This window comes from Agrilus planipennis, unplaced genomic scaffold, assembly GCF_000699045.2.
Source record: "Agrilus planipennis isolate EAB-ADULT unplaced genomic scaffold, Apla_2.0 scaffold310, whole genome shotgun sequence".
In the NCBI taxonomy this organism is placed as follows: Eukaryota; Metazoa; Arthropoda; class Insecta; order Coleoptera; family Buprestidae; genus Agrilus; species Agrilus planipennis.
This window is the reverse complement of record NW_020439246.1, coordinates 230,880-258,038: the sequence shown is the minus strand read 5'-3', so window position 1 is coordinate 258,038 and position 27,159 is coordinate 230,880. Positions and strand designations below refer to the sequence as shown.

Here is a 27,159-nt window from a genome sequence, read left to right as displayed (position 1 = left end):
GAATAATACAAGTATCTCCTTTTATAATTAGTGCAGAAGTTTAAGATAGACATTACCCGTCGTGGCTTCACCCGCAGTACATATACTATTTAATAACTGTTTTTAACTCAAGAACTACGATTGTGATGAAAAATGGAAGAGCGTGAGTCATTCTCAGAACTTGGATATCTCAGCCATATTTGAAATGGTAGTCGTGGCTTCACCCGCGGTATATGTGGTAAACAACAAACAACTCAGATGAAAAATCGAAGGACATGCGTCATTCTCAGAAATTTGACATCTTCTGAATGACACCTTACCCAACTATCCTTGAGATAGACGTTACCCGAAGTAACAATTTAATAATGTTTATAACTCAAGAACTATGATTCTGATGAAAAATAGAAGAAAACATACATTTGTCACTTTAGAATTCTTACATCTTTGGAATAGATCTTATATATATATCTTATATCTTTGAGATAGACTTTACCACATTACCCGACATGACTACACCCGCAGTATATGAGCTATTCTATAACTCTTATAACTCAAGAACTACAATTGTGATGAAAAATAGAATGAGTCATTCTCATAATTGAGATAGTAGTTACCCGTCGTGGCTTTGCCCACAGTGCATGTGATAACTATTTAATAAAGCTTAAAACTCAAGAACTAAGATTCTGATGAAAAATCGAAGAACAAGCGTAATTTTCAAAAATTTGAAATCTTCTGAATGGCGCCTAACCCGGCTATCTTTGAGTTAGACATTACCCGACGTGGCTTCACCCACAGTATATGTAATAACAATTTAATAACGTGAGTCACTTTCAAAATTTCTATATCATTTGAATGACTCTTCGACTATACTTATTTGGGATAGCAGTTACCCGTCGTGGCTTCGCCCACAGTGCATGTGATAACAATTTAGTAAGGCTTATAACTCAAGAACTACGATTCTGATAACAAAATAAAGAAGATGAGTCACATTCAAATTTTCGATATCTTTTTAGTGACACTTCCACCATCTATATCTATTTGAATTAACAGTTACCCGTCGTGGCTTCGCTAGCAGCACAACTGACAATCTCATTGTCCAAGATTCCAGAGCCGGCAGACATTACTTACCCATTTTCTGAGTTACAAAATGGGTGTAATAGAGTAATGTTTGTAGGAACATACTTTGAACGTATGCACGCCTACTATCTTGGGCCGACTTAATTAATTAACTTAAGATAATTTGAACTTACATAATACTCTACAATGAGAAACGTGGACATTACCGAAAACCTAAACAATAAAACAATATCGAGACGTTCGTTACACCTTTTCTGGGACGCCCTGTATACACCGAAGCAATGTTCAATTGCGTTCCTAATTAAAAATAAAATATGTAGTAACATCGAGTCACTTACCATCTTGAAAAACCCGTTCGACGTTGAGACCGTAGGTTGCGCACGTTTCGTAATATGAGCATCTCTTCAGGTCTGTGGCGAGCTTTCTGGCACGGGCGTCGTCTATCACCCGAGGGTTGTTCTCGCTTATTGCGTCTGCAAAATAAATGAAAGAAAACCATTAAGATAACATCAGAACAGTTACGCTACACTGTTATGAAAAAGCAAAATATCGTTTAAACGTTCCATTATAATCGTCATTATCATCTAGCCGAACCCGGCAACTTTTAGTCCACTGCAAGGTACAAAGGACAGATGAAAAGCTCCAGTTAAATGGGGGTGCATTTTATATAAAGCGTGATATTCCTATTGTGAATTGTTGATGAAAAATGCAGTTGTGTACATTAACTAACATGCAGCGAAACTACATTTCTGTAGCAAAACATTCATATTGTTATGTGTAGATTAATTAAAAACTATCCACTATGTTAATTAATTACTAGATATGTAACAATTTAATGTATTATTAACATAAACATTAAGTAACGTATATGAAATCCTATGACATTGTTAGTTACTTAATAGTAAATTTATATGCAATATTAATTTGAAATCATTTTTTTTACAAACTACCTCAAATTAATGAGGGAAAAATTGTTGCTGTTGTCACACCACCCCCACCGGGAATCCAACCCGGGACTTTTGGCTTTACGCACCAGTTTGTAGTGGGTAAATAAAAAATCGAAAAAATGATTTCAAATTAATATTGCATATTAATCCACTATTAAGTAATTTCATTTTCGTTCATATATTTAATACAATTAAGTTAATAAAAATCGACGGATCGTTAACCTTGTAGGTCGGTTGGTCGTAGTTGTTGTTGTCACCTCTCGTAGTTTAGTGGTAGAACATTGGTGCGTAAAGCCAAAGGTCCCGGGTTCGATTCCCGGTGGGGGTGAGACAACAGCAACAATTTTTCTCTCATTAAATTGAGGTAGTTTATAGTGGGTAAATAAAAAATTGAAAAAATTATTTCAAATAAATATTAACTAACGTGTGGATTATTTCCAGACATTTGAAGAAATTCAATTTAAATACACAGCACAAATCTGTATTAATTCTAACAAATATTCTAAATGCGAATGTCCGTTTGTTTGTTTGTTACGATTTTACGTCTTAATTACTAAACTGATCATCATGAAATTTTGTACACACACTGCCAGCAGTACCGACATAGGGTATCCTTCATCTAGAAAAAAAATACTGATTCCGAGGGATAGAAATATTAGTTTTGTAGTCGTGGATGATGACACGACTTTGGGACATCAACACGAGCAATGCTGCGCGTAAAACCTATTACGAGATTTTGTCCACACGTTGTTAGGGATACAGAAAATGACATTGTGTACCTTTTTTCCCGGGGGATAGAAAAATTAGTTTTATGTGATCATCGATGATCATTGAATTGTACTTAGGGCATCAATGCGAGCAAACCTACCATGACACTAGGGTGCTTCAAACAAAATTTTTAATTTTTTTTTCTAACTCTAACCCCCTCAAATGTTTCTATTTGAAGTAAAAAAAAATCCTTGCCAAACATGAGCCCTATAGCTCAAATCTAAGGGGTCACTATTTTTATTTTAGTTTCCCATTTAATTAACAAATTTCATAACAAATTCTTTTTTGTTTTAAATTGAATTTACACGTAATTTACGCAATTTTTTCCAAAAAACCGTTTCATATTCTCAAAGTTGAGTCTTTGGACTTTACAAAACTCTAAGACAAAGTATGATTATCTTTACAAAAAGACTAGTTACAGTCATTTAAAAATTACTAAACTTTGAAATTTGAAAAAATAGCTTGCAATTATTATTTTTTGCATAATCCTCAAAATTTTTACTCAAACTATTAGTAAGTATTGTATTTTTATGTATTACAAATTTCAAAAAATTAGTTTTATGTGGTCGTGGATTATCTTTAATACGTATTTAGGACGTTAACGTGAGCGAAGCCGCGGGTAAAACCTATCATGAAATTTTGTACAACCATTGTCAGGGATGCAGTAAATAACAAAGGGTACCTTTTACCTATTAAAACAAACACTGATCCCGAGGGATAGAAAAATTAGTTTTATGTTGACACGTTGACACGTATTTAGGACATCAACGCGAGCGAAACCGCGGGTAAAACCTAGTATTGTATAAAGAGGTTTGGATGTAGGGAGTTATCGTCGAAACTACTCATACGATTACAAATATTCTTTCACCAGTATTTAGAATGAACATTAAATATTAACATAGGCTGTAAATTATTCCTTTAAAATGCAAGAGTCTCTCGTGGAGATCAATTCTGCAATGTAAGTACATAAACGCTGCTTTAAAACGGTAAGAGATATATGAAGAAGACTCTATAGATTTGTAAAGCTTGTAACAAGGTACTAGACGAGATATAATCTACATGTTAAAGTTAATTCACAAATTGATAAAATATGACTCCTACAGTTACAAACTAAATTCCACGCGAACGAAGCAGCGAGCCAGGTAGTGTTGATATAAAATTACATTATTTGCAACATATTTCATGTCCCTTAAGAATAAAGAAAAAAAAACAGCTTAACCTAGTTAGAAACCGCAGAAATGATACTAATATACACAGATGTATGCCAAACCATAAAATCTTAACCACACTACAAGAAAATGTGCGCTTTTAACAATTTCGTAGATAGTGTAACCTAAGATACGCTTTGACATGGTATCACCTTCGCAAGGTGCAGTGACTGCAACTTATTTAAGAAAACCACAAATAGGTTAAATATTAGAGAAACTTAGCGTAGAAATTTTTCTAAAGCTGTCGAGCTGTATTCTGTTCACTTTCAAGAAAGATCAAACCACACCAAACGTGAGTGCGTGATTTACCGAATAGTATGACAGCGAAGTCCTTATGGATCATGTTTACCGAAATCTTCTCAATGTATGTACTTAGAGTTTTGATCACTAGTAATGAGCGAAACAAGACAAAGACCAAAACTAATTTTCTTTACCAGATTGTAACACTAAATATATATAAAAAAAAAGAAACTTTACCATTAAAATAATTCGAAGTGGTCCGTATTCTGTCGAAACTGCCAGACGCGGATCGCGATTTCGATCTTTTCGGATCTCATCAGCGCGTCGCAGACAGCTCCGACAGAACACAGGCAACTTTTACCTGCTGTCTTAACAGTGCGTTTTAGAAAATATTACAAATGGCGCAGTAAACGCCATCTGTACCGTACAGACCACTTCGAGCGAGCTTGTCTTGACAGTTGAGAGAGTTATGAAAATCTGAGAACATACCCTTTCTCCAATGCATAAATTTACAATTCCTTTTGAATTAATTGACCTTTTAGCGAACAGAACAGCAGATACTTACAAAAGGTACTTGAAAGAAGTAAATAATATCGAAAAAAATTAGTTTGTCTCTATATTTCAACCATGTGTTATCCAGATATAAGAACAAAATGAACACTTACTCCGAGGACATTCTTGTAGAGTTCTTTTCTCAAACAGTACTAACGGTTTTTTTTTTATATTTAGTGTTAAAATCTAGTAAAGTAAATTGAAAAATTCAAATAATAATAATAATAAACGTAATAAACTATAGACATGTAGACAGTGGTCTCATCGCTTGATATTCATTGTTAAAACAAAATTGTAAAATTGTCGAACATATGTACATTTACTTTCAAAAAATTCTTTAAATTAATTTAAAAAATCAATAAAAACAGGTATACTTTTACTAGATAACGGTAAATTCGTCTGGTTTGATGTAACAAACTTGCTTTCTCTTGTACCACCAAGAGAAGTAATAAAAGTAAATATTATTAAACGCATTAGAATCAAATATAAAACAATTAATTATTATTGTATTTTTTCTAATGCTATTACGTAATCTGACAATAACTAATTAAAATTACTTTTGAGTGCTTACCTTGAGTTCCTACGAGTATCAGCGGTATCTCAGCAGAGTTCCTGTAGTGGGACATTTTCGTATAGTAGTTGTAGATGGCGTTGAAAGAGGACTCGTTTTCTAAACTAAAAACGAATATAACAGCATCCACCCACGCGGTGAACTGTAAAGAAAGAAAAAAAGTTTATCTTTCAGTAAAATTACGTTAGGAGAAAAGGAATTGTGTTTTCAACATGTAAACATCGCTGTGGAGGCTGATGCATTACGTCAGATGGACACACATATCCTTCTTGCTTTTGACAAGGATCAACGCAATTGTTTTCTATTAAGTACTCAGAATTATTTTAATTGAACGTATCTACTTATCGAAATTTATCTCCAATAGTTCTTTTTGCAAACATTTAGATAGAAAAAGTAGCCTATTATTGGCAGATAGATGGAAAGAATATTTAGAGAACGCAGGCCATGAGTTTAATATGTATGTATATATTAGAGAAGGAAGATATTATGGAGATAGGTGAGCTAGATTATTTCATAATGAGAGAAGAGTTTGATGCAGCAATAAAAAACTTGAAGATTAGATGGGATACAGGCGGAAATTCTAAAGCATTCAGGACAAAAGGTTACAGATTGTATGTTTAAGCAACTTTGTCACATTTACGAGACGGGGAAAGTCCCAGATAATTACAAACGGAACGTGGTAGTAACCATACATAAAAAGAGAGGCGCGGATAGGTGTGAGATATTTACAACAATTAGCTTAGCTTAGCTTCCCATGCATCAAAAATTTTAACTAGAATTGTACAGAGAAGGAAGGAAAAAAGGGCGGAAGAATTACTAGGGGAAGATCAACTTGAGTTTAGAAGAATTAGAGGAACGCGGAAGGCCATTCTAGCTTTACGGGTAACAATAGAGAAAACAATAGAAAAAGGAAAGGGGGCGTACATAGGATTTGTAGATTTAGAAAAAGCTTTTGATAATGTTAAATGGGACAAGATGTTAAATATACTTAAAAATGTAGGGATCAGTTACAGAGATAGAAGAGTGATACTTAGTTTGTATAAAGAGCAACAGGCAGTTGTGAAGCTGGAGCTGCAACGTAGAGAAGTAAATATTAAGGAGTCAGACAAGGATGCACATTGTCACCGCTACTTTTTAGGAAGAAGTTGGGAAAGAGCGAATATAAAGGAGACGAAAAATTAGAAGTGACTGATTTTAGGTATCTAGGAAAAGAAAAGGTTAGAAGCGTTCGAAATGTAGTGTTATAGGCGAATGATGAGGATACCGTAGATAGAGAAGGTTAGAAATGAAGAGGAATTAGATAGAATAGGAAAACAGGGGACTCTCTGGAAGTCAATAAGAAATAGGCGAGATAGGTTGGTAGAACACCTTCTCAGGCACGGAGGGCTAGTCAGAGCCATATTGGAGGCAGAAGCAGGAGTTAGGAAGAATAGGGGTAGACCTGGATTAGATTACTGCTAATAAATAGTTAATAATGTGGGATGTTCTAGTTTCAGGGAAATGCGAAGATTAGCTCAGGATTCGAAGGAGTGGAGGTGCGTGTCCAACCAGTCTTAAGACTGACGACCTTTTTACCTGTAAACACTTATAGAAAGGAAAATAGATGACGTATGAAAGTATAATTTGGCAATTACAAATAAAAATGGTTTGGAGTAGTGCTTGAAACGTAAAGGTTGTCTAATTTTATTAGGAAGAACTAAGGCAGTAGTTGACTGACTGTGTAATCAGAGTAATTCAAAAAATAATTGGGGTAGCCTGAAAGTCGCATTTCTCCAAATTTAAATCTGAGTATACCAGTCTTAATTTTATTTATAAGACTAAAGATGTAAAACAAAGGATAGCATAGGGTCCAGTGGCCTTTAACAAAAAGAAGTCACTTCTGTGCTAGCGAACGATTAATTTAGAAATTTGAACAAAATCGTTATTGGGTACGCTCTCCTCAATTAAAATAACGAAATCCATGTAGCAGTTCCGATTATACCGGAAGTTGACACCAGCTTCCTTATTTTAAATGGAACACCCTGTATATTATGCCGGTTTTGAATTACAATTATGATTTTAGGTAGACCTTTATAATGATTTTTTACTTCTAAAATTTACCGTTTTCGAGATAATAATTAAGTAATGATTGGTGAGCACAAGACACCCCGTATATAGCTGACTGTGAAATGTTAAAAGAAACGTCCATCTTTCGTTTTACACGACGAAGCGTGACCGTGCAACGACAAACTCTTCCACGCATGGTAAAGCATTTCATCGCGGTGTTACGCTTACGGAATTATCGCTCTACTCAATATTTTTTAAACGTACGTACTCGATCGTTTAAAAACCTTTATTAAAAATACTCGAGTCTAATATCAGTTAAACATTCCCTTAATCGTTTGTATTTCTACATTTTCAAGGTTCAATGCGGTTTCCTGATTCTTTACAAAAACATTATTATTTCAGCCCCTTCCTATTAGACCGTTGCAATGATACCTAATTTCATCTTAATTTTCCTTCCTTTCGAAGATTTGTATACCTACCAAGTTTACGCATTATGTCAAATATCATAGACGACCACAAAAATTTTTTTTATCCCTCGGAAACGGTTTTTCTTTTCAGGATAAAAGGTAACCTATGTCCTTTTCTGTATCCATGACAAAGTGTATACAAAATTTCAGGACGATGGGTTGAGTAGTTAAAGTGACAAATCGTAATAAACTTCAGTAAATGGATACATGTAGGTAATTATAAAATAACTAATTCATCGGTATTTAAAGAGGAAATTAGGATATTTTTGAGATTTAATAACGAGTTTTTTTTTAATAAAATGATATTTTGAATTTAATTATCTATAATAAATATTCGATTCTTATCTATGATTGTGTTATAGACAGAACGAAGATAAAGACAGGAGACGAAAAAAAAAAAAGAAGTCAGATAAGTCAGGACGGAAGGAGTAGTAGGGATATAAAGCAGAGGATAGCGCAGGGTCGAGTCGTCTTCAATAAAAAGAAGTCACTTTTATGCTCGCGAACAATTAATTTAGAAATTCGAAAAAGGTTGTTAAAGGTGTATGTTTGTCGCTGTACGGGTGCAAAACTTGGACAGTGAGCGCTGCGGAAAAGGAAAGGTTAGAAGCGTTCGAAATGTGGTGTTATAGGCGAATGACGACGATACCGTGGATAGAAAAAGTTAGAAATGAAGAGCTATGAGAAAGAATAGGAGAACAGGGGACTCTATGGAAATCAATAACAAATAGGCGAGATAGGTTGGTAGGACACCTTCTCAGGCATGAAGGTCTAGTTAGGTACATATTAGAGGCAGAAGCAGGAGTTAGGAGCAGTAGGTTGTTCTAGTTTTAGGGAAATGCGAAGATTAGCTCAGGATAAGAAAGAGTGGAGATGCGTGTCCAAGCAGTCTTCAATCGCCACTTTGACCGACTAAGACTTTCAAAAGCGCTAGCTACCACACGGACGTGTACTACAACGTTATTAGGATAGGGGTTAGGACTCCACACATATATGTATGCTCTAAGGATTTACTAGATTTGCGGGTAAAAAATATTAACGAACAATTTGACAGCACTGCCGGGAACATTTTGCGACGGGTGAGTAATAAAACATAAGACTTGCTCGCCATATCATTTGCAAGCAAGTTATCAGATAGAAACGTTATATGTAAACAGGTAAATAAGTAAAACAGCACCATCATGACAAACTACACTTTTGTATAGAACTTCTCGCATTACCTGAACGCAACATCCGTATAAAAGTTTTGTAATCGTTCCGCGATGTAGGTTGGCAATTACGTAACGACATGGTAAAGTAAAAGCCCTTTAAACTAGAAAAAAAAAAGTAAGAAACGCTTTGTTGCTCGTTGCACTGGAAAAGTTCAACACTAGAAGCTGCAGCAGTGTGAACTGTACATATTCATAATCAAGTAAAAGAACATCACAATAAATTAATTAGACGGTTAAAGCGTATAATCTTCGAGACACTTCTGGGTTTTCTAGGGTTAAATTCCATGTATTAGTGAATTAATTTTACTCATAACAGATAAAATTATTCATGAGAGAAATTTGTATTGGTTTGGGTCTTGCAGTCTTAGTCTTAGCCGAACAAGATAAAGACTAAAACCAAGAACGATGGATATGCAAGACAAAGACTAAATACGACAGACTAAACGAAAAATTATTTTGTACTAGCAGCGAAGCGTGGCATTGCTCGCCATGTTTACTGGTATATAAGGTATCCACTTTTTAACGTAGATAATATAGACTTCTATCTTAGATACCACCCTGTACCTTCATAAAATTTCTTAATAATAGTAGATCGTTCTAGAATATTCTAGAATATTTGGACAAAATCTAGAAAATTCTAGAAATCCTTGATAATTAACTGCGGATATTTGGAACTGTCCAAATCACTCCAGATATTTCTAAAACTTTTTGGAAAATTGCATATCGATTTTAACCGTTGCACACAATTTGGAACTTTCTAGATCATTCCAGAAATTTTTAGAACCTTCTAGAACATTCTAGATCGATTGTAACAGTTGCACACATTCTGGAGTTTTCTGGATCATTTCAGAAATTTTTAGAACTTTCCAAAAGGTCTCATAAGTTAGAAAAGGAAAGATATATATTTTTTCACATTTTCGCCACCCACNGAGAGGAATTGTATGGAAAAGGCCCCTTTGCATTTTCGGAAAAACTCGAAGTAAATTGAAAAATAGGGCCACTAAAAATTGACCCACGAGTTCGTGGCTTCAATCTACGTTAACGTTGAACTCAGTGATGAGCTAAATTGGTCTTGCTCATAGTCTTTAGTAGTAGTATTTTCACAAGATCAGTACCAAGACCGAACAAACAAAACCAAAACTAAAACCGAAAAAAAAAGACCAAGACCGAATATGCAATACCAAGATTAAATACACAAAATTAAACGAAAAATTATTACTTCCGGTGGATTTACGAGTTAAACTACAATATATGAAGCTACTTTAATATATTCTTTTCTTGGAACGAAACATTTTTAGTATTTGAAATTTTCAGTTTGCTTTAGTAGATTTTAACACTAAATATATAAAAAAAAAGTAAACTTTACCACTGTTTAAAGAAGAGGATCTACAAGAATGTCCATGTTCCTTGTTCCTATGCCAGAATAACACATGGTTGAAAAAAAGAGACAAACTAATACTTTCGACTAAGTAAATTAACGCGTACCAAGGCCATTTTGTCCGTATAATTGTAAAATATCAATTTTTTTTCTTTTTATATCCCTGTTGCTCCTTCCATCCTGAGTTATCTGACATCCTACATATCGAAAATCAGCGACTTCTGATTTTTCGTCTCCTATCTTCTTATTCCCTTGCATACCAATATTTGTCTTTTACTTAATTTATTTATTTTCATGCCAATAGCGTGGGGATAACTACCAATAATAATCAGTGGGTGCCTATTATTTTTCCACCCTATACCATAAAACTACGCTAATCGTTTTGACGGCTTTGACTAATGGTATTGGAGTCGATTAGTTGGAAATTCTTTCAAGAGCTAAATATGAGCGTATCACGCGATCGTTTTTCATCAGCGGGAAAGCCCCGCTTGTACACTTAGTATTTGCCTTTTCAGTACGGATCAAAAGCTCTGAGTGCCTCCGCAATGGTTGTTAGATGTTCTGCTATAAATAAATAATCGGAAACGCTCATAAAGGATTAATGGGCGTATGTGTTAACCAAATCTAGTTTAATGGTAGTAGTTGTGGGAAATAATCGGGTGCCTAATTGAGCATAAAACCAAAAAAAAAAGGCTACTACTCCACTTCTCAGCAAGCTTAATGTTTGGGAGTAGGTAATAAATAGAAACCGAATTACCGCAAGCGCACAGATGAGGGTACTACCCTCAGGGTAGGAGGGAGACTCACTCAATAGTAATCACCACTTTCCAGTTCTTACAATTAACAACTTAAACGAGTTGTTGAGGTTTGAATTAGAAATAAATTAAAAAATAAGTTATGTAGAATTGCTTTGAAGAGATTTTACCGTATTTACCGTATAAAACTACTGCCCTAATTTCAACTAACTTCATTAAACCAAAAGAATACGTTAACCAAGTATAGATTAAGTAATCTATGCAACACTACCACAGGATTGCATATTTTAGTATTGATTCCTGTCAAATGACATGTTGTTTCTACGTATTAAAATTAGTGTCCGAAGATTATTATTCCCAAAAATGAGACCATCTTAAATTGAATTTTTCGATCAACAGGCACCTATAGTTAGCACGTTCTAAATTGGCATAGTCCGCAATAAAACTGTCGCATTTACTTTCTTCATTCAATTTAATAACTAGACTAGAGGGATTGCAGACAGAACGCCCACTTTTACTCATGACAGATGTAGGGAATATCGTAAACATAGAAAAGAGATGCCATGTAAGAATTGCCGCAGACACTAAAGACACTAATAAATAAAGAGGAATAACATTACACCAATTATTACAGAAAGAGATGCAGACAAGCAGAATTTAAGCATGCAACATACAAAAGAAGCACTCGTACACCCTGTATAGTCACACCGACGTTTCGTTTTTTGACGTTAAAGATCCTGCAGGAAAGATTATACAGGTCAAGAATAAAATATCTCAAAATATAAACAGTACAATAATCCATTGAAATTTACCCAAGTTTATACTGTAACGTATTGTAAAAATGTGCATGTAATTAGAAATAACACAACTGAAAAATTATAAATTAGCAAATTATAGTCCACTTGGTAACACACGACAACACAGTATAACAAAAACATAAAACATTTTTCAACCCTTAAATAGCTTGAATTGTCCTGTTAATAAATATTAGGGGATAAAATACCAAAAAGTATTCTTGTGGAGGAATTATTGTTTTTTAACGTTAATGATAAAACGTTCTTTGAAAATGCCTCACAAATAAAGGCAAATCGTCAGTGTTGACTTTATATCAATAAACATTTTACAATACCCTGCTTAGTCCACAATAAAACTGTCACATTTACTTTCTTCCTTTAGCTTACTAACTAGATTAGAGCGGTTGCTGACAGAACTCTTCTTTTACTCACGACAGACGTCGTAGGGAATATTGCGAACAAAGAAAAGAGATGTATGATAAGAATTGCAGCGGACACTAATAAATAAAAAGAAATAGCATTACACCAATTATTGTGCAACAGACAGAGAAGTAGACAAGCAGAATTTAAGCATGGTTATCCCTTTTCACTTTGTCTGTACTACTTATGAAGCATTTCCTAACTTAATAAGAGCGTGTACAAAACGCAGCAAATGACTACAGTCCAAAATGGAAACAAGACAGAAGATGCGTCCATTCTAACAGATAATTTTGCCAGGTTTGATCGTTCCAACTATACCATGCGAATTTCAAAACCATTTTTAAAATAATATCAGTCAGTAATCTAATACATACACACGGATGTACAAGAATGTTTTATATTATTATAGCAAAATATTATTCCTGGTTTATTGAAGGCTTAATAAATTAGCGAATACTTTTTAATAATTTTGTATTTTATATCAGTAATGACATGAAGAAAGTATCTTCACTGATGTTAACATATTATATGTGTTAATTAAAGATATACAGAGCGCAAAACAGATATAAAAATAGAATTTATTTAGTAAGTGTTGACAATATAATTTAATAATAAATTGATTGCATTTAAAGTTCGAATTTTGAAGAATGAAAAGAAAAATCAAATCAAATTACTTTTCTTTATCAAATTATCAACTGCAAAATTACTTTAGTAAAAACATAACTCAATTATAATCATTAGCTAACTGCCACGTAGAAGGTTGACAGGTCATTCCTTAATGTTATTAATTTGTAATATTGTTAAAATAATCATTTAATATAAATTAGGTACCTATAAAAAATTGGTTTTTATTAATATCTATTTAATTACCGAAACATATTTTTCAAAACATAATAATAATAATTTATTAATGCTATTAAAATTACATTAAAAAATAAACATCACTCATGTAAATGTTCATTGAGTAATACTCCGAAAGTAATTACAAAAAACTTTTATTTTTAGATTAAACTAAACTATTATTTTGAAAAATTTTAATTTTTTNTTTTAATTTTTTTCTATTAATTATTAATCTATAATTAACATTGTAGATGATTTGGACGGATTCTTATGCATATACCCACTTGATTTAGCAATACAAATCAACAAAAATTTATAATGCACGTATTTTCTATTAAAATTGTTTCAAAATACTGTTTTGTTGAAACAAAATCGCTCCTACATGCAAGAGGATTACAAGTCTTATTATTGTCGTAATATAAAAGAAAAAAACAATGAAAAAGAAAACTAATCGGTATTTATGATCACTCCCTACCTAAAACTGCCATTGTTAATCAGATATTCAAGTGAATTTCTGTGTATGCATTAGCGAATATGGACATAATTTCAATAACGGCTTTTGTGCACTCCACTTCACTATCGATTTTCTAGCTTCAGTCGGAGTTCTAACAGTATCTTTTTATTAAAGTTAAAAACCATTAATCATATGCGTTGTTCCATGGAAACTTTAATAATGTAATCGATTCCCGATTTTGTCGTTTTGATTTGTAATATGTTTATAAAAGACATTAGCATTTCAGAAATGTTTAAATGTTTAGAAATGCATGCAATATTCATCATTATAAGGTCGTCAGTCCTAAGACTGGTTGGACACGCACCTCTACTCTTTCCTATCCTGAGCTACTTTTCGCATTTCCTTTTAAAACTAGAACAACCCACATCCTTAACTATTTGTGAACAGTAATCTAATCTAGGTCTACCTCTACTCCTCTTAACTCCTGTTTCTATCTCTAATATGTCTCTGACTAGACCTTCGAGCCTGAGAAGGTGTCCTACCAACTTATTTTGCCTATTTCTTATTGACTTCTATAAAGCCCTCTGTTCTCCTACTCTTTCTAATGCCTCTTCATTTCTGCCATCTCTATCCACGGTATCCTCATCATTCGCCTGTAACACCACATTTCGAACGCTTCTAACCTTTTTCTTTTCCGCAAAATTATTAGTGACAAAATTCTACATTTTACATTTTTGCATTTTTCTTTTATTTTTCAATATTGGTTGTTAAATGTGTAATGTAACAAACAGATGATGGATATTAAAAATTCGATGAAAAATAAATATTTCAGTATTTTAAAACAAACCGTCCTCATACAATTGCGAATCTTTTTTATTTGCTTTCTGATATTTACCGTTTATTTGATTTCATTGATGATTTTCAACTGCCTCAGTAAATAAAATTTGGCAAATGTTTCTCGTATAATTAGCTATATTGAGAGTTAGTGTGAAAGAAATTAGTTATGAGGCAAAATAAAAGCCAATATTTAAAAAGTGTTAAAAAATAGTGAAACGTGTGCTGGTTAATATTTCATTATTTTACTAACAATTTCCTACGTCGTCTGCGTTAAATTATTTCTAAATGTTTACAATAATTACGCAGGCCAACGACGAAAAAACTTTTTTAATAATTTTAACTAATTTCTATGTAATTTGGTGTGCTGATTCCGAAAAAAATAACGAAAAAGTCGTATCACCCTCCATTTTCTCACATTTCAATATTAAATAAAAGTAAATTTTATTAACCAAAATGTATAACAAATATTTTTAACCGTTAAAATATTTTTATGTTGACAATATTTTCTAGTATTTGACAATAATACAAAATGTAATCAGGTAAGGGCCATTCCATTACGCGGGTGCAACGTTTAGACGCCTGTTTTAGTTTATCTTTATTAAATAAAAAACATTTTAAATAAAATTAGTCTTTGAAAGACTACATTTTAATATGTTCTCTTTATATAAACTAACAAATTTTTTTAAATATTTTTTTAAAAGCCAGGGGAAATGTTCAAAGTGCCTTCGCGGGTGCAACAGATTTGGCCCAACCTTCCCAGATCACAAACAAAAAACATATAAATCTGTTAATTCTGATACAATTAATATTTTATGCCTTAATATTTTGAAACTTAATGAAATAACAAAGAACATAAAATGAAAACTCTAATCAAAATAAAAATAAAAACAATTATTTATTAATTTTTCATCAATCGCGGGTGCAACACCGAATTATCGCGGGTGCAACCCGTCTAATTTAAGTGAACATAAACATGAATTTTACTTATATAGGAACTAAATTTAAGATCAAACTATACTTATTAGGTACAATTATACTTTTGTTGTTGATTATATTAATTATTTCTTTTGAAACACGTCAATATCTGAAGAAAATTCTGAAAATATATTATTTCCATCAGTCTTTTTCTTTGGCGCTTCCAATATTGCAATAATGTCTTCAAATTGCACGTCTGCTATGTCATTGAAGATTTCTGAGAATCGTTTACCATCAACCGTCGTCATAAATTGAACTCTGACTTCTCCATCTTCATCCATACCACTTAAACACAACCCCACATAACGATATTGAGTTATTTTCATTCATCAATCGTCTTTAATATATATAAATTAGTCAAGGTATATCAAAACCACGAATTATATAATTAGTCACACAAAAAGGTCGACGTAAAAAAAAGTTGCACCCGCGATCTCACATCAAGATCGCGGGTGCAACCAATTTGAGTTATCGATTATTTTAATCTAACAATCATTACAGTCTTAAAAACAAAAACATTAAGTTTAGTTTTGATTTCTTCTTACTTTTGCAAAGTCTCAGAACGTTAGCTCTTTATTTCAGTGAAAAAAGTAAACTTTTATATCTTTTGCGTCGCGGGTGCAACAAGTCAATAGTGTATTATTCTAGCAGTCGATTACTTTCAATAATTAACCATATACTTACATTTTTTGGTACGCAAAGATAAACGAATAATGTCAGTTCACGTTTAGCTGGTAAAACTTAACCTCAAACTGTCCAAAACATATGATTCACGCCAGTGTTGCTAGTCATGATTTTACAACTTCTACCAATCCTTCGGATGACAATATTTTCAAACGCGACAAAAATGAGGGTATGGTATAAAATCACATAAAAATTATATGGCTATTAAATTTAGACTATCTTCTTTCCATAAATAACAATAAAAATAACTAATAGCGTGATTGAAAAAAAAATGATTGCAATCGTCTATAGCGGAATGGCCCGTAAGTAGTTCTGATAAATTGCGCACTTTTTTGTTTTCTTGACCTTTAAGAAAAACTTTGACACCCGGGCAGAAGAATATTTTGCATACAACTTTGGTTGACCCCACAAAGATTCTTTTACCACCACTACACATGGAGTTGGGTTTAATGAAACAATTTGTAATAGCTTTGCCTTAAGATGGTGATTGTTTTAAATATTTATGTAGAAAATTTCTTCATTTATCAGAAGCTAAACTGAAAGAAGGGATTTTCGTTGGGCCTGATATTCGTAAATTGATGCTCGATACCAACTTCGAAGCAACGATGAGTACAAAGGAAAAAGAGGCTTGGATATCATTTAGAGAAGTTGTGACGAAGTTTTTGGGCAATGTAAAAGATCCTAACTATGAACTTATCATATCTAACATGATAAACAATTTTAAAAATCTTGGTTGTCTGATGAGCCTTAAAGTCCACTTTTTGCACAACCATCTTGACTTTTTTCCTACAAACTTAGGGGATGTCAGTGAAGAGCAAGGGGACGGTTCATCAGGACATCAAAGAAATGGAGAAACGATACCAAGGAAGGTGGAATGTAAACATGATGGGTGATTACTGTTGGACACTTAACAGAGAGCAACAGAATGCTTCGCATCGGGGAAAAAGCTGTGCAATAAACTTACAGAGAGAAGAGAGAGGAAATACAAAAAAACATGTATCTAATATTTAGTAATCTATTATTTGTAAGAGAAAATTTTAACTTTATTAAGAACTAAATTTTTTAATTTTTAATTATCAAATTTTTCCCCATTTTTTGAAATATACAATTATACAATACACAACGTCATATTGTGAGAAAATTGTGGGTGATAAAAAAATACTGATATCGAATACGATTTCAGCACTAAACAATACATAAGATTTAGGTAAATTTGTTTAAAAAGTTTTTACAAACATTTTTTTTGTTGGCCTGTGTTATAAATAACTGCCCTTCAGTTTCATATAAATCAGTCACTAGAGACAGACGGACAGACAAAAAATTATCTAAGGGTCGCTTGTATTTTATATTAGCATTTAACAATAACCACAATAACTTGAAAAAGATAGACGCTTCAATTATGTTTATATAGAAGTAAGTAGGTACAGCGTGAATTTTATAATTTGTTACCTTTCATCATCATAAGTTGCTATATTTTGAAAATTAATAATTCTATCAGTGATATAATTATATTTTTTTAAGGTCTACAATTTCCATATAAGAAATGTATAATATAATTTAACATCTAAATCATTTTTTACTATTTTCCCTATTATTATTTAACTGCACATATGACAATTACACATTTCCGAAATTAGAAAATATATAGGGTTTTCTACTTAAAAAAAATATTCTGAGCACCCTCGTACATTAACAGACTTGTGGAAATTCTAGTAGCACATTCGAAATTACCAAAAAAAAATGGCATACACCGTTAATTCCACTAATGTTTAAATAGAATTTTGGTTACTTACTACTAAAAAGGGCCACAGAAATCAAAGATAGTGTCTAATGATTATTCCGTAATTTTATAAGTACAAATTCGTCTTTTTTTTAATTACGAAACAAAAAAATTTTAAAAACTTTCTTTTGACATAATAGGAAGATTTTTTAAAGTATTCAATTTTCAACTTTCTTTAGGCATTACCTACTTACACATCGCTTTTATATTTACTGATTTAAATATTTTTTACTATAACAATTCAATTTTTTCCGTTATTATGCTTACCTACTGTAAATATGTCGATATTTCAAATGGCAAACAAAAACAACACACGCACCGCGTTTTAGTTTAGGACGCCATCAAAGAACAACAACCAACAACCCCTTCGCGCGGCTTAAACTCTACTGTAATACACGGCAAGGGTTGTTCGCTTCAGAGCGTCGTGGCGCCTGTCTCCCAGCGCCCCGACGCTTGAGAGCCTCTCTCGAACGGCATGTGCCGGAAAGCTGGAAATCGATCGTTCACAAACCATACAAGCTTACATACATATACACGGTGTACGCATTAATAAATAACGACAGAAAAAAAAAATGGCCACTTTGACAAACCCCTGTCAATACGGGCGAAACGTCGGATGTTGCCTTGTTTCTTTTACATGAATAAACAACTTTGAAATTGTCGCTTTAGAACAAAATTAAATTTTCTATAAAAACTACTTATATTCTAGATATAATTAAGCTAAAGGCAGTGGTGAATAAAAATAAACTCATGGTACACGAGGTTTGTTCAAAAAATCATTTTTTGTGATCTTGTTTAGCTCCTCCTTCGATTTCGTCTTTATCTCCTCAATCGTAGCGTAACGTCGTCCTTTCATGGGCCTCTTCAGTTTCGGGAACAAGAACAAGTCACAGTGGGGCAGATCTGAGGAATACGGTGGCTGCCGCATTATTAGTGTGTGTTGTTTTTGCAGGTAATATTCCTTATTAACTGTTCTTCCCCTTTGCAAGAACTCATGATGCACCACGTCCCTGCAATCGAAGAAAACTGTAACCAAACCTTCACATTAGACCTAACATGGGACGCTTTTTTCGGTCCTGGCTCATGCGGCAGCTTCCATTGGGATGATTGAGCTTTGGTTTTCACATCGTAACTATAAACCCATGATTCGTCACCACTTATGAACGTTTGAAGCAAATTTGGGTCGACGCGAGTCCAATAGCTCCTTAGCAATGTTAATTGGATGCTGTTTTTGGTCGAAATTGAGAAATTTTGGTACGAATTTCGCGGCGACCCGTCTCATGCCCAAATCATTGGCAAAAATCGAGTGGCAGGAGTCAATCGATATGTTTAGGTACTCAACAACTTCTTTAACGATATTCCACGATTCGCCAATTCTATTTTCTTCACTTCATCAATGTTTTCGTCTGTTGTTGACGTGCTCGGGCGTCCGGCACGCTCTTCGTCGTTCACATCTTCTCGGCCCTCTAAGAACATTTTGTACCACCAGCAAACGTTGCTTTGGACCAAAGTAGCTTCACCAAATGCCACAGTTATATTATGTAAATTATTATTTAAACAGAGAACCTTCGACTACCGATTGCATGTCAGTGGTCTGTTATTATTTGTTTCTAATTTTAATTCCTTGAACCAATCTAATTTCATAGCAGCAGCAACAACAAGGGCCTCGTTCATGACACTTTTTACGAGGCGTCCCGACGCCGAGAGTCGCCATATAACCATCACGTCGGGCGCCACATGCAAACTTTACCGATTCAAACACGCACCGGAAAACGTATCTCAAAGGAAATCGTAATGGGGGAAAACCCTCATCATAACCGACATTTTTCTGATTTTCTATCGCGTTCTTCCAATTTAATATTCGCTGCTTTTTAATTAAAAGTGTAATATCATAAAACAGATGTTGATAATTAATTATGGTTGAAGACCCATTATCGTGTTGTTTACTAGAAAGCTTTTGCATTGTTATCTCCTATAGGTGTAGTAGTTAGCCCAAAAATGTGCTTTAATAGATGTTTTTCGGCAAATCATAATGTTTAAAATGAACGGGAAATTGTAAGGAACAAGATATTTGTTTTCTCTAAACATGTGTTAACATCCAAGAAATCGGAAATAAAACGACCAAAACGTGATTGTTCTTAAATTTTAGATTCGTTTGCGAATTACTTTTAGTACTAATAATGAATAAAAAGAAAATTCAAAGAACTACTTCGATGCAAAACTTTATTTACGACAAAAATGTATTATTGTAAAATTCTGAATTTTGCTTTATTTTCGAGTAATTTAACAAAAAAAAGCTATTTTCAATTATGACTGGGGAAGAGCCCAATATTAGCGAAGATTTGGTTTGTTCATGACATACGGTGGCCTGGCATAATTAATATTTTGTGGGATTTCCGTTATACCATGCTCACAGTATCGAGTGTCTACTATGGGTGTGTTCCGAAATATAACTCTTGACTCACCAATACAACATGGTGGCACAGCAGTACAATATGGCGCTCATTCATGACTTCATCAGCACCGGCCAGTATTTCAGAACATCCCCTATATGTGAACTTAGAAATACTACCTTGAAAGCTGTCATTTAACAACTTTTACATTCAAAATTCTTAAAAAAATTATAACTACACTATTAATAGTTATTGTAATATATCAGCATCATCTACATTTCTAGTTCTACATATTAGTTAAACAGATGCAACTTTTCTATAATGCAGTGACGAGTTCAATATGTACTGTTGCTAAATAAAGTCAGTATTCATCAAAATGCTTCACAAAGCCTATGTTGAAGACGCACGCACAATATTAACTACACAATACGTATCTATAAATACAGATGTAGATATTTAATTGCAATATTAATTGATAATAGCGGCTACATACGACAATTGTAAATTAAATTGTAAGAAGTACTGTAACCTGCTTTTTTGCCCCACGACGCCATATCAATACAATAGAAAAACCATAAAATATCAAATGATAACTGACCTGCAATTCTGGTGGTCCACCTTCATCCCGGATGAGGAGAAGATAGCTTTGGTTATCTACAAGGATTTCCTTTTTGAACCTGCCCCCTTCGGGCGATTCTTCTTGCATATACGAGCCGGTCAAATAACGGTGAACTAAAGCCGATTTCCCGGAGGATAATGAGCCCACTATTCCCAACCTCAGGTCGGGAACAGAGCGAGAAAGTGTCCATTCTTGACTGTTTACGAACGAATCTGTAACAAATAATAAGAATCGATAAATAAACAATTATTGTAAAAAAGTTAGAGACTGATTCTAACTGAGGATGAAGTGTACAAACGCGTTTCAGTTTTCTGAACGTTTTATGTAATTTTGGAGTTTTTTTTAGGTATTTAGGTATAAAAGAATGTAAGAAAATCAGACGAAGTTGTAATTCGAAGCCGGCCCTGGGCGTGAAATGGCAACGTATAGAGAAATTGCGATAATAATTAAGCAATTACATCAATGAAAAATGTAAACTGCGACGGTTGTAGAACGACTATTAAAGTACTACTTAGAGTACACCTCGACATGGTATTAAAAACACAAAATATAAAAGAAATACTAGTACAACACGGATCCTGCAGCTGATGGAATGCGGCGTTGTAATGTCGTATTTCGCTGCGTGATCTCACCAGGGTCGGACTGGCCCCTGACTTTCAAATACGTTTTTTTCGAAAACGGTGGACTTTCGAACCACTAAATGTTTACTTCATTTTCTTGCTATTCTTTGAAAATGGACAATCTAAAATATTGGATCGATATTGTTTTCCGGGTTCAATGTCAAGGACCGTGGAATATTAAAGTTCCAAATTGATGTCAGCACCTGTCAAATTACTACTTATCCTACCTTTATAAATGAACTACGAAATTTTATGAATTACGACAAAACAATATCGAATTGATACAAGTCAGCTAAAAATACGTATTTTGCACTTAGCATTTAAAATAGAAAAGGGAAATCTATTTTGTATTTTACATTTGAAATATCAAATCAAAAAAGTATTTGCATTTTCTATTTAAATATTTTTAAAAAACCATTTTGCACATCTCGAAGTATTAACTTTATTAGTCAATTCGAACTTTTTCGAGTAAAACAATCACCAAATAAATTCTGTACTACATGTGTTTTAGTCATGCAGGCTTACGCTGCACTTTTTAGTGAAGTACGATGCCGATATTTGTACGTTATACGACAAAAATAGAAAATATTGCATTTGATTTATTATTTGATTCAGATGTTTAATGATTCTTTGTTTGTTTTAATGAACTACTGATTATGGGTACTTATACACAGCACCTACTTTTGTAAGTTCCAATTTTCGATCTCAATAACAATAACAGTTCTCTTCAAGTTATTTATACATAGGTATACACCGTGTACATTTTATGATAGTTACCTTGTGTTTATATCGCTTAGAAAAACCAGTAAACCGTAACAAAGTAATTTAAACTGGAGAAAATTGAATAGCTTCCGGCTATCAAAATAATCGACGACAATACATTACTATTATTTCATAGCCAACTAGTTAAATCCGATAGAGCGTGGAAGGAGCACACGTTTCGAAATTAGAAAAAAATCTGTGCTTTTATATCATGCTTTCACATTTGATTAGACGACACACGTATAGAAGTTCTCATATTACCACAAAAACAATTTTTATTATAATAGCCAAATAATAAAAATCTAAACGGATCCTTTTTCGTACAACAATAGATCCTTTTTTGTGAGAAAATAAAGGAAAGTTAAAGCACCTATAATAAATAAATAATAGTCAATTCCTCAATAGTTACAAACTTAATTAATCCCCTTTATTATGCGTAAAGAAATAGTTTAAGAATATATAGAGCAGTAGAGATATAAAGAATAGCGCAGGATCGAATTGCCTTTAACAAATAGAAGTTAATTGTACGGTTAATTTAGAAAATCCAAATAGATTGTTAAAGGCGGATGTTTGGAGCGCGGCGCTGTACGGGTGCGAAACATGAGCGGTGCTGGGTGCGGCGGAAAAGAAAACGTTAGAAGCGTTCGAAATGTGGTGTTACAGGGGAATGATGAGGATATCGTGGATAGAGAAGATTAGAAATGAGGAGGTATTAGAAAGAATATGAGAACAGAGGACCCTATGGAAGTTAATAAAAAATAGGCGAGATAGGTTAGTAGGATACCTTCTCAGGCATGAATGGTTAGTTATAGCTAGGGTTGCCATCCGTCCGGGTTTCCCTGGATTTGCCCTAGTTTAGAGGGCATCCGGGGAGCGTCCGGGGGGGGGCTTCATTTATAGTCCTGGTTTAAAAATTTAAAGTCTTGTGCCGCCCGCGACACACGTAAAAGAAATCTAACTGATTATTAAAACAATTTGTAACAAACTGTAATAAGATTCTGTTTTGTTAGGTACCTTGAAAATGATGATAAAGAATGACTAAATTTAATTTTAAGGTCCGAAAATAAATAAAATGGTGATTTATGACATTTTCAACTGTTTTTGGTTACACTGATTATGTTTAAAAAAACCTGTTGACATGTCCGGGTTCTGGACTCTAAAATCCGGGGTTTTCATGCGTCTTGTCCTGGTTTCCAAATTTTAGAGATGGCAACCCTAGTTATAGCTGAACTGAGAAAATTAAATTTTTATGACAACGCAAAAATTACAATTTTGCATTGTGAATGACTAGACTTGCCGTTGAAATAGTAGAATTTATTAGGTAACTTGTAATAATCTCAATTTTGACATGTTCTTTTAAAAATTATTTCATGTTTCTTAATTATTACAATTTAATTTGCAATATCAACTAAAATACCCAGAAAATTTATTTCTACTGGGATTTTATTTTTACAAATTCACGTCCAAATTGTAATTTTTATTATTTCCGCTTACGACGCAACGAGCTAGTGGGATAAATTGTAAATAACGCTGTAATATTCAGGTAAATTTTCTTTATTCATTTTTTCCGTGTGGGACGATCAAAATTGGCAAACTCTGCAATAAGTTATTTGTGGTAATAGACGTATCTTCTTTCTTGTTTCCATTTAGGGGTAGACACATCTACTGCATTTGGAACACGCCCTATTTAAGTTAGGAAATGCTTCATGAATAGTACAAAGTGAAAACAGATAACCGAATAATAGTAAGCGGCGCAGCGGTTAGAAGTTGCTTAGGTACGCAAAAGATCAGGGTCGGCTTTATAACCGTCTGGTTGGAATTATACCTTTACACAAATGTCTTTACTTTCCTAAACTCTTGAGAATGTTGAAGTTTGTTCAAAGTCTGATACTGTCAACAGGTTTAAACTGTGCTTGTTTGCATCTCTTTCTGTTACACATTAAATGGAATAATGTTATTCCTTTTCTTTATTAGTGTCCGCTGCAATTCCCACCTGACATCTCCTTTCTGTGTTTACGATATTCCCTACAACGTCTGTCGTGAGTAACAGTAGGCGTTCTATCAGCAGCCGCTCGAGTATAGTCAGTAAGTTGAAAGAAGAAAGTAAATGCGACAGTTTTATTGCGGACAATGCCAATTTTGAACGTTCCAACTATAGATATTATGAGCAGAAACAGGAGTCAATAGGAGTACAGATTGATTTAGATCACATTATTGTTCACAAATAGTTAAGGATGTAGGATGATCTAATTTAAGGAAAGGGTGGAGGTGTGTGTCCAACGAGTCTTAGAGCAGACGATCCTATACGGGATGATGATAATGTGGACTAAATCAATCGTAAGTAAAATCTAATTAAAACGAACAACTCGAAATAAATGTAAGCCATTTTCCTTGTTTTTCACGTACACATTTTAAATTAAAATAATGTTTTTGTTTTTGTTTGACGAAACACCCGAAAGAAAGCAATGTTTCTCACACTTTAAAAAACAATATCACCACTATGTCAATTAAAATTTAACGTTAAATGAAAATGTCAGTAGATATACAACTTTTAATGGCGCCAAGAAAAAAGATACAGCATTTTGTGTCATCACCTGCTGGTATGTACCAATGTACTCGAACGAAACGTAAAATGCAGTATTAATATTGGAACCTAATTACAAGTCATACAGATCAGTTACAAATTATTTTGCCCTAACCTTTTGATCTGCATGCTTTCCTGGTTAACTATGTTGCGAATAGAGTACAACAGAACTTTTTTAATCACTTTTTATTATTGAACACAACAAAACTACATTTAACACAATTAAAGGTTTATAATTTGGCTTGGATTTATAAAACATGCTTCTTTGTCTAAAGCTGGTAAGTGAGTGATCTCAATACATCGAATCAAAATGAATAAAATACATATACATATGAAGTTCGCGAAATTCGTTCATATCGGTTGTATACAAAACAAATCAAGCACAAAACAGTTCACCATTACCGCTTCCCCTCACTTCACTGTTAGCGTGAACAAACTAAACTATTTTATATTCTTAAGTATAACAATAAAGAACTATTACATGGGGTACAAATTAACAATTAAAATAAAACAAATGGTTCAAGATCCAGAATACGATATACTGGTCACTTTAATGTGTATCGACATGTTTTTATATTTGATAAAGATCTAGCATACATATCTAACTTAAACTATTGAGTACTTTATTTTAATTGTTCCATTAGTATAAATGTTTTACCAATTACTGACCGAATATTCTATTTCGTTTATTATACAAAATGGGACATTTCAATTACAAATTACAACTAATTGCATTTTAAACCACCAGTCAAGATCCCAATTGGATACGTCAGGTAAACAAGGGTCTTGACAGCATATCCAACGGCCAAAGAAGGAAGATAGAATATGCAGAACCAGATGGTTGATTTCATGTATATAATATACAAGAAACAGTGTCGGCGCGTATTTATCAGAATATATTCTCAAAATGGAAAATCAGCTTCGATTTGTAGGTAAGATTCTTTTATTGGTCTCAAATTAAAAGTTTTTTAATACAAATCTTTTTATAAAATTGTCAAAAATTAAAAAAACCTTTAATTTGAGACCAATAAACGAATTTTACCGGAAAATCAACGTACAAACACGCAGCCAAAAACAACGTTAAATGATGAAAAAACATAATTTTAATGATTGGATATGATAGTTACGATATTAATAAATTTTCTTTATTAACAAATTACCTGATGCCCACGTATTCATTCGACAGGGATAAAGTTTTAGTAGGATTAATGACTGTAAAAAAGGCCAATTTTTCAAAAATTTCAATGCAATAATAATCGGATTTTTATCTTGATAGTGGACATGAAAAAAATCGCTTTTTGTCGAAAAATCTTCATTTATTGAAGAAAAATTATTATAGTGAAAATTCGGATTCTCTTTATCCTTATTATTCTAAAAACAACGTTCAACGTTTAACTTTTTTCGTTTAAATCAGTTAAGTTACAGAAGAAAAACAAAAAAAAACATAAAAAAGATGAAATTAAATTGTTTATAATAAACAAAATTTCTAGCACTTCCTGAGCGTACGTATAACTTTATTAATGATCTACGTAATTTATTACTAATTTAAATGCAAAAATCAGGTCTAGTCCAAACTTTTTCACTTAAAACTCTAATTTGTCTGGAGTATCAACAGTACTCTTAACGGTGACAGACGACATCCGTGAAATGTCCCCATTGCGAACTTTTTTACTTGCGTGTTCACAAGTATCTGAAGAAATTTTCAAACGACAAATAATATAAATAATAATAAAAGAAAATAAAAATCCCTTTTCCCTTAAGCTGCCTCTAAATTCCCTAGGCCTACAATGTAAACCTTCTATGTATGTTGACTCTAGATACACAGAAGGTTTAATAACACCGGGACGGACACATTCAAGTGGCGACCAGATGAAAATGGTCCCAATATGGGCAATGCATAACAATGAGCTTACCCCGAATTTTCTACCTATCGCAATGGCATATACACACACACAGACACACATATATTACGTATGTTGTATGTATGTAAATATATGCTCTACTTACGTAAAGGTAGCACATCTGCCGGGTGTACAGTCAGTCGTGTATGTACGAGGGTGGATTGATAAGTTTCCGGCCTAACCAAGAGACGACGCCACTAGGCCTACCTTGAGGTGACATTCTATAGTACCATCCTTGGATAGCTTGTAGCTATAGTTTCAGCCCGATCTCCTTGCTAGTGTAGGTTTGACAGCACG

The 27,159-nt window shown here is 33.3% G+C and overlaps 1 protein-coding gene across 4 annotated transcripts in view; it reads right to left on the bottom strand.

Annotated features, from left to right (window-relative positions):
* Nucleotides 1–27,159, bottom strand: part of LOC108741628 (centaurin-gamma-1A) — a 217,469-nt gene that overhangs the window by 11,512 nt on the left and 178,798 nt on the right. For all 4 annotated transcript variants that reach the window (XM_018476488.2, XM_018476487.2, XM_018476486.2 and 1 more), the window contains exons 2-4: nucleotides 20,975–21,207; nucleotides 5,343–5,484; nucleotides 1,395–1,529 (exon numbers count right to left, since the gene is read on the bottom strand). In XM_018476488.2, coding sequence (XP_018331990.1) covers nucleotides 1,395–1,529; nucleotides 5,343–5,484; nucleotides 20,975–21,207 — 510 coding nt within the window. The remainder of the gene's footprint in view (nucleotides 1–1,394; nucleotides 1,530–5,342; nucleotides 5,485–20,974; nucleotides 21,208–27,159) is intronic.